Raw genomic sequence first — 15,894 nt, 5'->3', positions numbered from 1 at the left:
GATTAGGAGGAGGTTGTGTCTTTAGGCTTTGAGCTTTTCTGTTTCCTTCAGCTTGTGAGTCAGAGGTAAGCTTTCAGTCCCTGCTCCCGCACTGCTCCTGCCTGACTGCCGCTATACTTCCCACCCTCAGGCATGGTATGTTGGAGGATGCTATTGTGCGCTGTGTATCTGACTCAGTATTTTGTAAACCGTGTTCTCTATCACCTTCTGGCTGGTTAAAAATCAGAGGCCTATGACCTTTAGTAAAAACAAAAACAAACAAACAAAAAAAAAAACAAAGAAAACTCCAGAATAGTAAGGAGGTCTTCTGTGGATAGAGAGAGAGGAATTCTAGGAAGGAGTCAGGTATGGGAGATTCAGCCAGCTGGACACAGAGGAAGAAGCAGGCTGAGGAGGAAGGAGAGGTAACTAACCAGCCATGTGGCAGAATTAGATCAGTATAAATGGGATAAGTGAGTTACGAGCTAGTACGAAACAATGCCTAGCTCTCAAGGCCAAAAACTTATAAATAAATATGGTGTCGTTATTTGAGAACTTGGGGAGGCATAGGAAGGCCCAGGTTACAATCATGTCTTAGTCACTGTTCCTCTGCTGTGGAGAGACACCATGGACACAGGCATGGTGCTGGGGCAACAGCTGATCCACAGGCAGCAGACAGACAGAAGCTGATCCATAGGCAGCAGACAGACAGAGCAAGTGAGACACTGGGCCTGGTGCGGGCTTTCAACACCTCAAAGTCCACCCCCAGTGACACACATTCTCCAACAAGGGGACACTTATTCCTACAAGGCCACACCTCCTAGTCCTTCCCAAATAGTTCTACTAACTGGGTGCCAAGAAATAAAATAAATGAGCCTATAGGGGCCATTGTCGTTCACTCTGTCATAGACGGTAATAGACTAACCCTCTGAAACTGTAAGCAAGCACCCAATTAAACGTTTCCTTTTGTAAATTGCCTTGGTCATGGTGTCTCTTTACAGCAAGAGAACAATAAGTAAGACATCAAGGGATGCCCTCAAACTTCTTATTCTTCTGCCTCAACCTCCCAAATGCTAGGATGACAGGGGTGTGACCTCCATACCTGGCTTTGACACTTCCTCTTTGCCCAACCATCTAAATGTGCTGGGACCCTCCCTCACCATGCTGTTCCAGTCAAGACTCCAAGCTCTCTTCTCTAACTCCACTATGGCCTCCTCTGCCCAGATTGGTGTTCATTCGGTCTCAGACTGACTCTCACCTGTCCCTGCCCCCCCTCAGTCTCCTCAGCCTGATTATGTCATAGTTTGACGTTGCCTTCAACGTTGGAGGTTAATTATGAAGCTGTATGCAGAAGGCTGTCCATTGGGGAGCAGCTTGGGCCTTACAGGGAGCAGGAGGTGGAGATGAACATTGTGTCCTGATGACCACCCTGTGGAGGTTGTCACACAGGAAGACTCAGGAAGCTAAAGGAAGGCCAGGTGGATGAGGAGGGGTGTTCTGCTAAGCATTCAGGAGGACAGTTCAGCATCTGCCCCCTGTCCTGATGGGCAGGGAATGGAGGATCAGGGGGGCGGCTGGAAGGTGTGCATATGTAGTTGGAGATGGGAACTATGTGGCTTTCTATGTGACTCATACTTGCTGCCTGGAAGTCTCAGCCCCAAACCATGAATGTAGAAAGTTCCAGATCAATCATTCCATGATGACAATAAGGTTGATGGAATTTGGCAATATAGGAGGCTGTGGGCCAGGACCGCAGACAGAATGTGGCCTTCCATGCTCATCTTGACCTCCCCATGCACCCTGGTTGCCCCTGGACTGTTCCAGTCTGAAGTGGATTTCCAGGTCCAGACTGAGATAGAGCCACATGGGGGAATATTAGCTATAGGAGGCACAGAGCCAGGACATAAAAGGCTGACTGGATAGACTCTCACCCTTAGGTTGACATTGTTGTCTTCTAACCCATCCTTGGTGGATGAAGAGACAAGATGGAAGAGGGTGCTCAGGCAGGTCTGGGCTTTGGCCACATGCTGACTCCTAAGGTGAGCTCTAGGTCACCTTAGGGCCCCCTCACCTGATATCTAGGAATCCTGCTTAGGGACAGCATTGCCAGTGACAGACAGACATAAGACCTGTTCTATTTTCTGCAGTATACACTGATGAGAGAGAACAGGAACAGGAACTATTCCTGCTCCATAGAGGAGAAAGTGGAGACTAAGAGAAAGCAGCAGGCTGGCCCAAGTACATGTGGAAGGTTCAACTCCTGAGAGGTCCTGGCCCTCAATCCCTGACAGCCTCCATGAGGGCTACACTGCTGCTCACCTCTGCACTATGAGGGCTGGCTGGGGGCAGGAGAGCTGGTACAAACATGATTGCTGCAGTGGTGGGCATGATTTCAAAGTCACAGCTCAGGGGCTACAGAGATGATGGTTCAGGGGTTAAGAGCACTGACTGCTCTTCCAAGGGACCAGGATTTGAGTCCCAGGACCCATATGGCTGCTCTTGACTATCTATAACTCCAGTTCCAAGAGTTCTAGTGCCCTCTTCTGGCCTCTATGAGCATCAGACCTGCATGTGATGGACAAACAAAATATTTTTAAAAAGATATAACCCAGTTTTGGGTTGTTTAGAGTAACACAGCCAAGCAACAAAGGAACAAAATCTCCAAGTTGAAGAGCCATGTTTCCTTGTTTGTTTGCTTGCTTTTGAGACTGGGTATCAGGCTGACCAGATGGTTCAGTTGTTAAGAGCACTAACTGCTCTTCCAGAAGTCCTGAGTTCAGTTCCCAGCCACCACATGGTAGCTCACAACTGTCTGTAATGGGATCCAGAACACCTCTTCTGGTGTTCATGAAGACAGAGCACTCATATTAGGGGTGTGTGTGTGTGTGTGTGCATTGAATAAGTATTTGAGAGAGAGAGAGAGAGAGAGAGAGAGAGAGAGAGAGAGAGAGAGAGAGAGAGACTATCAGACTAGCTTGCAGTTCCCTATGTACACCATGTTGGCCTCTATCTTATAGTGATCCACCTGCCTCTGCTCCTGGATGCTGCTTGGCCCATGGCAGATGTTTTTGATGATGTGATCTTTACTGTCGGGTAATGTTGAGGAGTTGGTCATCCCTCTCAAGTTTGACCTACAGCTCGAGTGTACTGAAGTTGCAGGAGAGGTGGGGAACAGAGGACAGTACCTCTAGGCCTCACTACCTACCTTCACGCACTGCAGCATTAACACATGTTGGTGGGAGCTTGGGTGATCCTACTGGTCTTTAGGTTGTAGAATTGGGGGAGGGCCATCTTGGAGACGTTGTGTCCCACCTCTTGCTTTCCTTTCTGCCCTCCCTCCATGCCTGGGGCCTGCCTGAAAGAGGAGCACCTCAGACATAGCCTGCGCTTTTCTTTACTAAGCACTGCCCTAGGCCTGGGCAAGTCACTGACCAAATCAGATGTGGTCCCTGTCCTGTGAATGTAAAAACATGGAGAACATTCGATAGTGATAAATGCATGAGGTTATGAGGCAGGTGGGAGAGGCAAGGGATGTGTGTGCAAGAATATGTGTGCATGCATGTGTACATGCATGTGTATATGTGTGTGTATTGTGCTATTTCATAGAAAGTAGTGAGGGACTGCCTCACTGAAAAGGAGATCTGTCACAGTAACCTATAGAAAGTGAGGATGGGAGCCTTTCACACAGGAGTGTGCTGGGCAGTGGAAGGAGCAAGTGCAAAGGTCCTGAGGTACAGTGGGTAGGAGGAACAGGAAGTAGTAGAAGACTGGATAGGAGACCATTCAAGCTTCAGGCAGTGCCTGTGCAGAAGGGGAGAAAAGGGCCCCAAGGAGGAGCCAGTGAGATGAAGTCACAGTTGGTATGCCAATGGGGACCATTCAGGCTCAGTACTGGAAAGCATCATGTTTATACAATCAAGCACACATTAAATGCTTGCTATATGCATGACCTGTGCATGGTGTCAGGTATGTAGTGGGTTATGGTATATCTCCTGGGGGCCTCTGACCAGCTGGCCTGATCGTGGTCTGCAGATTTCCTGGTGGGTGGAGTTGGCAGAGTCATAGTAGAATACATGGTCTGGGAGACTCCTCTTTTGGCCACCCCACATCCTGGCTGTTCCTCTAGAAATACAGATTCCCATCCTGCCCCACTCTACTGCCATGCAAGGTAAGAGAAGTGGCCAGCAAAGCCTGTCCACTGTCTGCACAGGCCCCTGCCAGTCCCCGTTGTTCCCTGGGCAGGCCATCTGTCCAACTCAGATGACTGAACACACGGCCATTTCTTGGCTGCTCTCCTGTGCTCCATTTGGCTCACAGCCAGCCCTTGAAGGCCCCCAACATATGCACCAGCACCGGTTGATAGCTAGACCCTCCCCTAGGTCCCCCATTGCCTGTTCCAGCTGCCCTCCCGGTACCACCGAGATCTCTCCATGATCCCAGAACAGTGGGGCCTGAGTCCAGAAGCCTGAGACCCAGGGGCTCTGATGCTGAGAGGAAAAAATGGATGCTAGGTCTCCCAGCTCCATGAAGAGGTGGGGGATTCATCCTTCTCTGCCTTTCTCTTTTGCACAGCGTCCCCACCCCCACCAAAGAGGGTGGGCCTGCCCTATGCTGCCCATAATGTCTGGAGCTTATCATGTTCAGACTCCCTTCCAAATATGCCTACAGAGATGGCTCACAGGCTATCATAGCCCGGCCAGGCCAACACTAACCACCACCACCACCAGACATTTTTTCCAAAAAGATCCCATACACAGGTCGTGGATAAAGCTTTGGGGGGCGCTGCTGAGCCCAGGACAGGATGTAGTACCCTGTGGGGAAGTAGAAAGGGCTGGGAACATGCAGGTGTGAAGTGGGTGGGCCAGGGGTGTCTCCCATCTGCTTGATAACAGGTCCCAAAGACACTCCCTCACCTACTGAGCAGGTCCTAGCCATTGCCTGTCCGTCCCAGATCTTTTACTCCTGCTTCTTCCTCACCTGTGGCCTTTGACAGGTGAGGAAGGTGACTGACCTCACATGTGTAGATGTACCCTTCATGGTTGGAGAGCTGGAGGGGCCACATTGGGTTTGTCTCCCCAGCATGGAGCCTCACAGTATTGAGTTAAAGCAACACAGACTTGGGGTGCCTGCCAAGAGGACCCCTCCCGCCACAAGCCTCATGACTCTGGTGGAATGTACTCAGCACCCCTCCCCCATGCTGGCTAGGGGAGCTGGCCTCATGCCTTTCTGTCATCTCCAAGATACACAACCACCTCAGAAAACCCCCAGGTGGAGGGAGGGAGTCTTGCATCCTGTATTCATGTTCGCAAAGAGCAACATTTCAAACAAATAAAACCTACCTAAAAGCAGAAGGTTTGGAGCACTTTCCAAGACATCCCATCTGTTGTTTTTTAATAAAGCAAACAAACAAAAGTATTATTTTGTTCTTTTAATTTTTCTTCCTTCTGCGTGTTTATGGCTGTGTGTGTGTGTGTGTGTGAGAGAGAGAGAGAGAGAGAGAGAAAGAGAGAGAGAGAGAGAGAGAGAAAGAGAGAGAGAAAGAGAGAGAGAAAGGGAGAGAGAGAGAGAGAAAGAGAGAGAGAGAGAGAGAGAGAGAGAGAGAGAGAGAGAGAGAGAGAGAGATAGATTGAGAGAGCAGTTGGCTATGAAGCCCACCCAGCCTTTATCTCACCATCCTTCTACCTCAGCTTCAGGGATACTGGGCCACAGATGCACACTACCACATACCGCTCAGACAATGGGTGGGTGTGTGCATGTGCCTGTGGAGGCCAGGGTCAGTTGATGTTGGGTGTCTCCCTTAGTCACTGTGGATCTTTTAAGGAGATGGGGGACCTCATGGAATCTGTAGCCTTTTGATTCACATAGGCTGGTGGTCAGCAAACTCTAGGGATCCTCCTGTCTCTGTCTCCTCAAACAGAGAGATTATAGTATCCACTACTATGTCCAGAGTTTTAGGTGGGTGTTGGGGACTTGAACTCAGGTCCTTGTGTATACCTGACAGGTGTTCAGCCCACTAAGCCGCCTCCCTTGCTTAAGAATGGTTTACTTTTTAACACCAGGCAGCGTAGCAGCCAGCACCCAGCTCCTGTTCCTCCTTAGCCCTTTCTCTTCGGCTCGCTGGTGGGCTCCTTTCCCATTCTTTCATGGCTATTTTTTTATTTGCCTGTGGCTTAGGTCCTTCTCTTAGGTGACCCCAGCACTTTCAGAGTAAGATGGTTGAGGCCAGACTAATGTGGCTGCCCCACCCTCACGTCAAGCTCAATCACATTCTGAGGTACTGGGCGGGGCAGGCCTTCCATATGTGAGCTGGGGAAACATACTTGGCCCATGAAGGAGTCTTAGCCCTGGGGGGAGGGGTGGATGGGGGTTTCAAGAAGGTCCTTCTAGGACAAACCCAGCATCCCAAAGTGACACTGAGATAAACAGACCCCAGGGACATGAGAAGGTCCTTAGCAGGGGCTCAGGGACAAGTAACTCAACCCCCTGGGAGCCATGGATCCTGCTACGTCCTGCAGTTCCAGCAATGACAGAGGACACAGCTCCTGTCCAAGGAACTCCCCGGTGTCTGCCCATGTGTCTCCCAGCTAGAATCTTGGGATCGTAGACAATCAACGGAGCCCTAGTGACAACATACAAATGAATCCTTAACAGTCCACACCATCTAGTAAACGCAGAAATACCAGCTTCCAGCAGCACCCACAGTGGGGAACCCCACAGTCCAGTGTGGTGGACTGGGCCTCGGGCCTTGTATAGAATGAGGTGACAACTACCACCTGCCACCCCACCTTGAATAAGCAGCTGGCTTTAGTCCCAGCTGGTCTTGGTGGCTAGTTGCTTAGTGTGAACTCCTGCTTCTCATGCTATCCCTAGTCCCCACAAGTCCCCACATGGTAGATGCTGCCATTGGTGAGTGCATAGGCTAGTCACATTCCTTCTGTTGCTAAGGATAGCTAGCTCAGCTTGGCTTCCTCAGTGCCTCACCCCAGCATACAGCAGGCCAGCAGCAGAGCCAAGGTAGTGGGAGGAGCACCCTTCGGGCTCACTTAAGGACCCAGAGGACTCTACTAGGCCTTGGCTTCAACTCAGGAGCTGATGGAATGTGGATTCCCACAGGAGGCTAGCTTTGAAGGGAGCTGGCTGCTAGCCACACCTCAGGCCCAGCCTGCCAAGATCCATGGCTTCTCCCTAGCAGAAGAGCCCAGGTGTTTCTCAGTAGGGGAGGGGGGGAGGGGGAAGAAGGAGGGCTCTGACCCCACAGCTGGCTCTGTGCAATATGTCTGGGGCTCGCCATCAGCAGATCCTGGCCCCTGGACTTTCTGATTAGCTCCGGGAAAGTGTATGTGTTTGGTCCAAGAGGACTCTCATCCAGGTCATCCAGCAGCTGTCAGGCCCAGGAGATTCATGGGAAACATGGAAGAAAAGGATCCTCCCTTCTCTTGGGGCCCCTGAGCTGGTAGAATGGAATCTGAGAAGTGAAAATCTACTATTCCACCAGAGAGAGAATTCTACCCGGGAGTCAAGCCCACAGAAGAGCTGAGCCATGGGAAAGAAACAGTTCCTGAGGACTTGCTCGGGTCTCCTGGATCCACCTGAGCCAGAAGTCATGTTTGGGATTTTCAGTAGTAAGTCCCTCTTCCCTCTATGGGGCGGTGTCCCTTCCTGCTTCTAGCAGCTTGGCCTCATAAGTGCACCAATGGTCTCTGCCTTGGTCATCGCTCAGTGTTGCTTTCTTCTCTGTGTCTGTCCCTGCACACACCTCCTGCCAAACACTGAACCAGTCACTTTCAATGACAAGTCACCCTAGTCTACTAGGACCCTGTCTTAAACAGTTACACCCTCCAAGACCTTAGCAATAAGAACATTTGCAGGGGTGTGGGGGGTTATGGTCTCAAGTAGCCCAGGCTGGCCTTAAACTTGCTATGTAGTTGAGAAGAAAAGCATCGGGGGAGGAACCCTGTGGCCTGCACTGGAGGAAGGGACTGGGTTTACTTCCTATCAAGCCCAGGACCCTTCCTGAGGGGACCAAGAATGTAGTAGTGCTTAGAAAGTGATTGAAGAGATGGCCCAGGGGTGAAGAGGACTTCCTGCTTTTGCAGAGGACCTGAGCTTGGTTGCCAGCACTCACACTGGGTGGCTTATGTTACCTAGAACTCCAGTTCCAGGTGATCTTCTGCCCTCTTCTGGCCTCCAAAGGGACTGCACACACAGTACACACACACACACACACACACACACACACACACACACACAAAATTAGTTTTTAAAAGGTGGAGGACTAGGTAAGCAAGGTGTGGTGATACACATCTGGCTTGGAAAATTGAGGCAGGAGGATTGCTGGACCCACAATTTGAAAGTCATCCTGGGTAACACAGAAAGACACTTTTAAAAAAATGTTTATTTTATGTATGAATACACTGTAGCTGTCTTCAGACACACCAGAAGAGGGCATCGGATCCCATTACAGATGGCTGTGAGCCACCATGTGGTTGCTGGGAATTGAACTCAGGACCTCTGGAAGAGCAGTCAGTGCTCTTAACCACTGAACCATTTCTCCAGCCTCCAGAAAGACACTTTTTTTTTATTGATAAGTTTATTTCCTTGTATCTTTCCAATTTAGTTGATCTCTTTTTTTTTTTTTTATATTTTCTTTATTTACATGTAAATTTCTCCATTCCCAGTTTCCCCTCCAAAAAACAAAGAAACAAACACAAACAAACCCCTGTTGCCTCCCACTTCCCCATGCCTGCCACCCCGCCCTCTCCCACTGAAAGACACTTTTTAAGAAGGGAGAGGAAGAGGAGGAAAAAAAGGGAGGGGGAGGGAAAGAGGAAGAGAGGAGTGGAGGGAGGGAAAGAGAGAGGAGATGTGGCTCAGTTGGTAGAGTGTCTGCCCAACATGCAAGAAGCCCTGGTTCTATGCTCAATACTACAAATAGTTAGGCTTGGTGGTGCACACCTGTAATCCCAGCATTTGGGAAATAAAGGCAGGAGGATAAGGAGTTCAAGTCTGGTCTACATGAGCCCCTGTCTCAAAACAAACAAAAGGAATGGAGAAAAGAGGAGACTGTCTGCCAGATGTGGGAGGCCTAGGCCACTCAGCTCAGCCTTTTTTTCTCATACATACAACTCCGGCACACATGTGTGCTTACAGAGGGTATCTGAGACCATCCTGCTGTCCCTATGTTGGGTATGGCCTGTGTCCTTGGCAGACAGAGTCTCTGGGTCTTCTCTGTGACTGTGCCGAGTGGGAGGGAGAGACAGCCATGCCAAGCTCATTCCTTTTTCCTAATGTCATCTTTGAGCCCTTCTGTCTATCTTTGGCCCAGAGCTCTGCCATGGGAGCCTTAGGCTGGGTGAGCTGGAGACTCATGCTGAGCTGCCTGCAGAGTCTTAGCAACACATCTGAGCAAAGACAATGGAGCTGGGGTGCAGACTGGATGAGAGCCCTGAAGCTCCCCACACACTATTCCCTCAAACACTTAACAGCGGAGCCTGCAGTTCCTACTCTGCTCATCTGGGGCCTTTCCTCTCTGATGACTGTCAGGCTGCAGCAGACAGGGAGTTAGGATGACCTCAGTGGGAAGAAAACTAGTCCCTGCAGAGATTCCCCTTGGAGGGCAGGAACTCTTCAGCGTGGGTGAGGCAGAGAGAGAGAGAGAGAGAGAGAGAGAGAGAGAGAGAGAGAGAGAGAGAGAGAGAGAAACTCTCCCTGTGGTGGGTAGGAGAAGCCTGTGGGTGGAGGCACAGGGTCTGCCTGCTGGGTGCTGTCATCTTCCTGTCCCCTCTGAACTTTCCTAATCTTCTTTCCCAAGGGCAAGCTCTGAAGTGGCTTTATGAGCAAGACCTCGCTCACAGTAAGTGCTCAGGAATGTTTGTTAAATGAACAACAGACCTAGGGAGTTGTGAGCTGTGAACCCAAGAGTTCTCTGTTTCCTTTCTGTGGTGCTGGCATCAAACACAGAGCCTCACACATGCTAGGCAAGTTCTCTACCACTGAGTCACCCTCTCAGCCTAATAAATGTTCTAATTTAGCAAACTACAGAAGTGTATTGTTAGGGATTTCTCCCCCTTTCCTTTCCCCTAAACTAGCCTTTGGAGTGGGGGGGGATGTCCTCTCAGCTTTGGGATAGGCCATCCCTTAGGGTTTTTAGCTCAGATATAAACAAACAATGAATGAGGGCCTGAGATGTCTGTCTGTTGGCGCTCTGGGGCTGCTGGGAATAGTAGCTCCAAGCCTACAGGACCCTCCCACACTCCATGTTTGTTCCTGGATGACCTGTGGGTCTTGCTGACCAGCTGGAATTGAAATAGGGGCTCTTCTGCTCTCACATTTGTGTGACACCCCCCCTCCCCAAGCTTCTCCACTGAAAGAGGAGATGTTGAGGAGCAAGTTGGGTTTCCCACGTGACATCAGCTCCCGCCATGATAGGACAGGAGATCAGGGCAGGCTGTAGGTCATAGATGGCAATGCGGTGGGGTATTCACCAGAGAAGACTGCTCCGACGTGGGGTTAAGCCAATAGAAAGTCTTGTTTAGCCAGCAGAGACTACACTGAGAGCTCAGGATCCCAGTGAAGCTCCAAGTCTTTTTTGGGGTGAGCTTTTAAGCACAGAAAGAAAACATGTTCTAGGTTTACATACTTCAGTTAACAAGAACTGTTAGCCAGAAGCAGAATTACAGAAGCCAAAAAGCAAGGTTAGTAATTTAGAGGCTTTTCCAGAGCTGCGGATGTTGATGGATTAGGTCTTTGTTTTAGTGTTGGCAGGTGATGCTGTCTACGTGCTGAGTTTTATGGCCTGAATGGCATTTACACCATAGAAGTGTGCTAAGTCAGCAATAAGGTTCTCTGCGAAGAACCCAGAGCCCAGGAGACCGTGAGGTGTTTCTTTTAACCATTTTAGGTTGTACGCACTGATAATTTTAGTTCAAATTATTTTCTGACAAGAAAACTGAAGTATAATTCAAACTTAACAACTCGGTTGATCAAATTTTGTTTTGTATTTTACTGTGTGCATATGTGATGTACATGCAAATGTAGGTGTGTGGTGTGAATGTGTGACTATAGGTTAGTAAAGATGTGTGTGTGTGTGTGTGTGTGAATGTGCGAGTATGGGTTAGTGTAGGTGTGTGCTTGTGTGTGTGTGTGTGTGTGTGTGTGTAAGTGTGAGTATGGAGGTAGACATTGCTGTATTTCTTTCATTGGTTCCACTCATCTTTATGTTTTTGAGGTAGAGTTTATTGAACCTGAAATACATTTTAGTATAGGCTTAAGCATGAGAGTTAAGAGAGAGACACTCTGGAGAAAGTGAAGTGCACCCAAGGCATGGGTGTTGGCTTCTAAAGAGAGTAAGTAGTAGAAAGTAAGACTATGCAAGTGTGGTCTGATGGACTCAGGGCAGAGCTGCTGTGGTGTGTGAGCATTAGCCACACACATCCTGTGCTTTATTGCTGTGAACAGACACCATGACCAAGGCAACTTTTCTAAGGACAGCATTTAACTGGGGCTGGCTTACAGGTTCAGAGGTTCAGTTCATTATCATCAAGGTGGGAACATGGCAGCATCCAGGCAGGCATGGTGTAGGAGGAGCTGAGAGTTCTACATCTTCATCTGAAGGCTGCTAGCAGAATACTGGCTTCCAGGCATCTATGATGGGGTTCTTTATGCCCACACCCACAGTGACATGCCTACTCCAACAGGGCCATACCTTCTTCTAATAGTGCTACTCCCTGGACTGAGCATATTCAAACCATCACACAGCCTTTTGGTGGTCTCAAGTTACATCTCAATAGGTTACTAAGTACGCCTCCCCTGCTCTCCTACTCTTCAGAGATGGGGATTGTGAGCTGGCTCTGGGGATGCATTGGGTGGGTTAAACCTAAGGTGAGTTCAGGAGCCCTTAGGGATGCATAGGGACTTAGGGCACACTCCTTCCTATCAGTGGAGTTTCTGGGAGATCTCTGGAGGATGCAGGCTCCCTGCTGGGAGGGGAAAGGCCTGAGCAGTTAGTGTTGGATTCTCCATTTCTTTGCCAGCAAGGGGTTTTAACCAGATTCCTGGGTGAGGGGCTCCACTCCTGTCTTGTGCCTCCAGAATTTTTTCTCATCTTGCCATCATGCCTCATGACGACCTTAAACAGGAAGTCATTGGATGAGCATCTAGTTCTCACTGCCTTTTCTTTCTAACCTCAGGTCTGGCTAGCCCCTCGCCCCTCTAGGAAGCTGGCAGCTTTCTTGCCTCATCTCTCACCATCTGCTGGTCCACCAGTCCTCTCCATGTGGTACTCACTGCTAGGGTTTCTGAGAGGTCTGGGATATGACTAAATCTCCCATCTAGCTTCTAGCACTTTGTGGCCAGGTCCCAGCAGTGTGATGGGAACCGCTTGGGCCACCATTGGACCTGGATCAAGAACAAGCACAGGCAAGCCTGTAATCCCAGAGACCCTGGAAGCTGAGGCAGGAGGATTATATATGGGGCCCTTCCTGATACCCTGCTAAATTTAACTAACCCACTCAAACTCTGCTAATCTAGTTACTGCCACCCAAACTAGTAGTTCAGAGTAGAAAATTACTAACAGCTATACCTGCCTAATAACTGCATAATATGTGATGATGTCATATATCTAATAAGCTTTAAAATAAATAGAATTTAAAACACACAGAGAGAGATCCAGCCATGTCTTTGTTGAGAAAAGTCAAACTTAGGTAATAGGAGGTCAGATAAACTCAAGGCCTTTCTCAAAAAGGGAAAAGGAGCTGGGTGTAGACTATTATAGTCCCAGCACTCAGGAGACTGAGACAGGAGGATAACAAATAATGGCCAGCCTGGGCTACATACTTTAAGTCTAGCTGGGGCTACTTAGCAAGGCTCTGTCTCAAAATAAAAAGTAAAAAGAAGAGTGAGCCCCCATGGTGGCTCACAACCACCTGTAACTCCAGTCCCAGGGGCTCTGACATCCCACAGGTACTGAGCACCCCTGTGGCACTCAGAAATACATATAGGCAAAACACCTGTATAACAATCTGTATTTGGTGATTGTAGTGGGGGTGGGAGGAGGGGTAGCTTGAGACTAGATATCTTTACAGAGCCCTGGCTGTCCTGGAACTCACTCTGTAGATCAGGCTGACCTCAAATTCAGGAATCTGCCTGCTTCTACCATGCCTGGCTTAAAAACAATCTTTTAAAAAAGAAAATGACTGAGCCTGCCACTCACTGTTAGCAGCCCTGCCTAGTGTATACACAGATGCTGATATGACCCCCCAGGGGGATCGTTTTTCCTAATTGGGGTGGGGAAGGTTCAATAAACCCAAATCAAACAAAACCCATGTGCTAAACAACCAACCCAATGAGATTCCAGGAAGGGTTCCCAGGCTAATAACTGGGCTGATGCGACCACTGCGATGACCTTCATGTGGGGAGGGCAGCTAATTCAGAACTGTTCAACGAATAGTGTTAAAGGCAAAGTCCAGGATTCAGAGACCAGAGCCAGGAAGTCAGAAACACAAACAACTTTTTTCTTCTTCTTTTCTTTTTTTTGTTGCCGTTTACTGTTAGCATGTAAGAATCATATAGGTTTATGGGGTCCAGGGTGCCATTTTGATATATGTACACACAGTGGGGTGACCACATCTCTGTCACCTTGAACATGGTGCACTGGCTTGTGCACAAGCCTTCCAGATCCTCTAGGAGCTGCCTGAAGCAGGTCCACAAGGCTAATGACCCAGGCTCCATGCTGTGCCTTGCCTCCTGCAGAGCTTTGCCTGTTCAGCAATCTCCTTCTGCACTGTCTCTCTCTTTCTCTTCCCAGTCTTTAGCTGCCACGCTTCTGCTCTCTCCTGTCACAAGGTTAACTGGCACAGATGTTTCAGGGGACAAAAGAATGCCACAGGCCAAGTCAGGGCTGGAAGGTGGACCAGGAGTCAGGTGGGGGATGAGGACAGTGAGATGAGGGGTCAGAGAAGGTGGCATTCTCTTCTCTGAGTATCAGTCATAGCCATTGCCACCGTAACCAAGCAGCTCTGAGTTCCCACCAGAGCCCTTCAGGATGAAGCCTGAGGAAATTCCCTTACAAAAAAGAGGGTGGTAAGGGTTGGAGACTCCTCCCTTCCTCTTGCACCTCCTCTTGGATGCATGTAACCCCACTCCAGTTATCATGGTTTATGGAGGTGCTTGTAAGAGAAGGCTAGGTTAAGTAAGGGGAGCACTTCATCTACAGAACTTCTGGAAATGGTCATCCATGCTGGGGAGGGACTTTTCAGTGATGTGTCTGTTTTAGGTTCACCTACATTTCTGTAAGTAATGCTGAACTACATCTCCATCAGTAACCCCTGACCCCTACTTTCCATGTGTTCATTGATTCATCAGACTGTGATTTGCACCCTTCCCCAGCCTGGAGCAGGCTGGACAGACCTTGAGTGCTTGCCACAAAGGCTTTAAGGACCTAGGTGGAGTCATCCACCTTGGTTGCATGTGCAACTTCCTACAGGAACTTAGAAGAATAGACTGCCTGCAGAGCTTGCTTTGCAACGTAGTCCAGCTGAAACAAAGGATGGGTTCTGTGGGCTTTCCCTATATAAACACAGTGCTGAATATTAAACTTGGAGCCATGATCAGAACCTTTGCCTTGCGGGGTGTTGGTGGCGCACACCTTTAGTCCCAGGACTTGGGAGTCAGAGGCAGGCAGATTTCTGAGTTCGAGGCTAATGTGGTCTACAGAGTGAGTTCCAGGACAGCCAGGGCTACACAGAGAAACCCCGTCTCAAAAAACCAAAAAACAAACAAGAAAAAGAACCTTTGTCTTGGCTTCATCCTTCTCTCACACTCCATCCCTTTCATTTCCAGCCACCCTGTCAGGTAAACCCAGTTTGTCCGTGGCCGCTGGACGGCTACAGTGATTGGATGGGATTGTCCCTTGGTCTTCATTGGTGCCCTTATCTGGGATGTGTGTTATGTCATGCCAGGAAAAGGCACACAATGAGCTGCAGGTGCGGTGACATGTGCATCAGAGCCACCACTTTGTGCACTAAATGATGTTCCCAGCACATCCCCATGTCCAAGATGCTGAGTTGTTTAGGGTTAACTGTCAACCTGACACAACCTAGAATCACGTGGGATGAGAGCCTCCTTGAGGAACTGAGGTTAGCTTATATGTGTATCTATGAGGGATTGTCTGACTGTTGATTGACACTGGAAGCCTCAACCCGCTGTGGGCTACACCATTCCTTAGACAGATAATTGGGACCAGAATAAGAGAGGATATAATAAGCTAGCTGAGAGCAAGCAAGCAGGGATGGACCCATGCATTTGCACTCTTTCTGCTCTTGACTTTGTGTGTGATGTCACTAGCTGCTTACATTTCTGCCTTGACTTCCCTGAAATGATGGGCCATGACCTGTAGTTGTAAATCAAGTAAAGAGCTGCTTCTCCTGTGTTGCCTTTTGTCAGGGAGCCTGTCACAGCAATGGAAATGAAGCTAGGACAGATGCCATCTCAAGGAGACAAGGGGGCTACGAAAGACCTTTTCCACCTGCATGAGATGCTCTCTCCACTGGGAGACTCCATTTCCCAGCCAGCCTTGTCCAGGATGGGACCCAAAGCTAGGATCTGTGTCTAAACAGGTAAACCAGAAAGACATGTTGCTTCACCTCCTAGTTTAGATTAGGAACACAGGTGATAGTGGTGGATCCCCCTGGCAGAGAGGAAAGTGACCCAAACATTTTGAGGTGCATGGCCTTTGAATTGCAAGCTTGTTGGGTACCCTTAGGAAGGTCTGGGCGGGGCTTTGGAGGATGTCCTGGGTGGGATCCCTTCAGACCCCGTCATTAGTACATGTGGATGGCGTCTCCCTGCCTTCTGGCTCAGGCTCTTCCCGCAGTGCCCGCCCCAGCACAGCACCCAGGGATTCCTGCAGCCGGCGGC

The 15,894-nt window shown here is 49.3% G+C and overlaps 1 protein-coding gene across 1 annotated transcript in view; it reads right to left on the bottom strand.

Annotated features, from left to right (window-relative positions):
- Nucleotides 1-15,749: 15,749 nt before the first annotated feature.
- The window catches only part of Mrgprd (MAS related GPR family member D), a 1,001-nt gene continuing 856 nt past the window's right edge, over nt 15,750-15,894 (bottom strand). Inside the window, exon 1 of the mRNA XM_031384689.1 lies at nt 15,750-15,894. This exon is cut by the window's right edge and continues 856 nt beyond it. Within this exon, the coding sequence (XP_031240549.1) occupies nt 15,785-15,894 (110 nt within the window). The 3' untranslated portion in view covers nt 15,750-15,784.

This window comes from Mastomys coucha, unplaced genomic scaffold, assembly GCF_008632895.1.
Source record: "Mastomys coucha isolate ucsf_1 unplaced genomic scaffold, UCSF_Mcou_1 pScaffold21, whole genome shotgun sequence".
Classification (NCBI taxonomy): Eukaryota; Metazoa; Chordata; class Mammalia; order Rodentia; family Muridae; genus Mastomys; species Mastomys coucha.
Note: the sequence above shows the minus strand (reverse complement) of the source record. Positions and strands in the feature narration are given on the sequence as shown.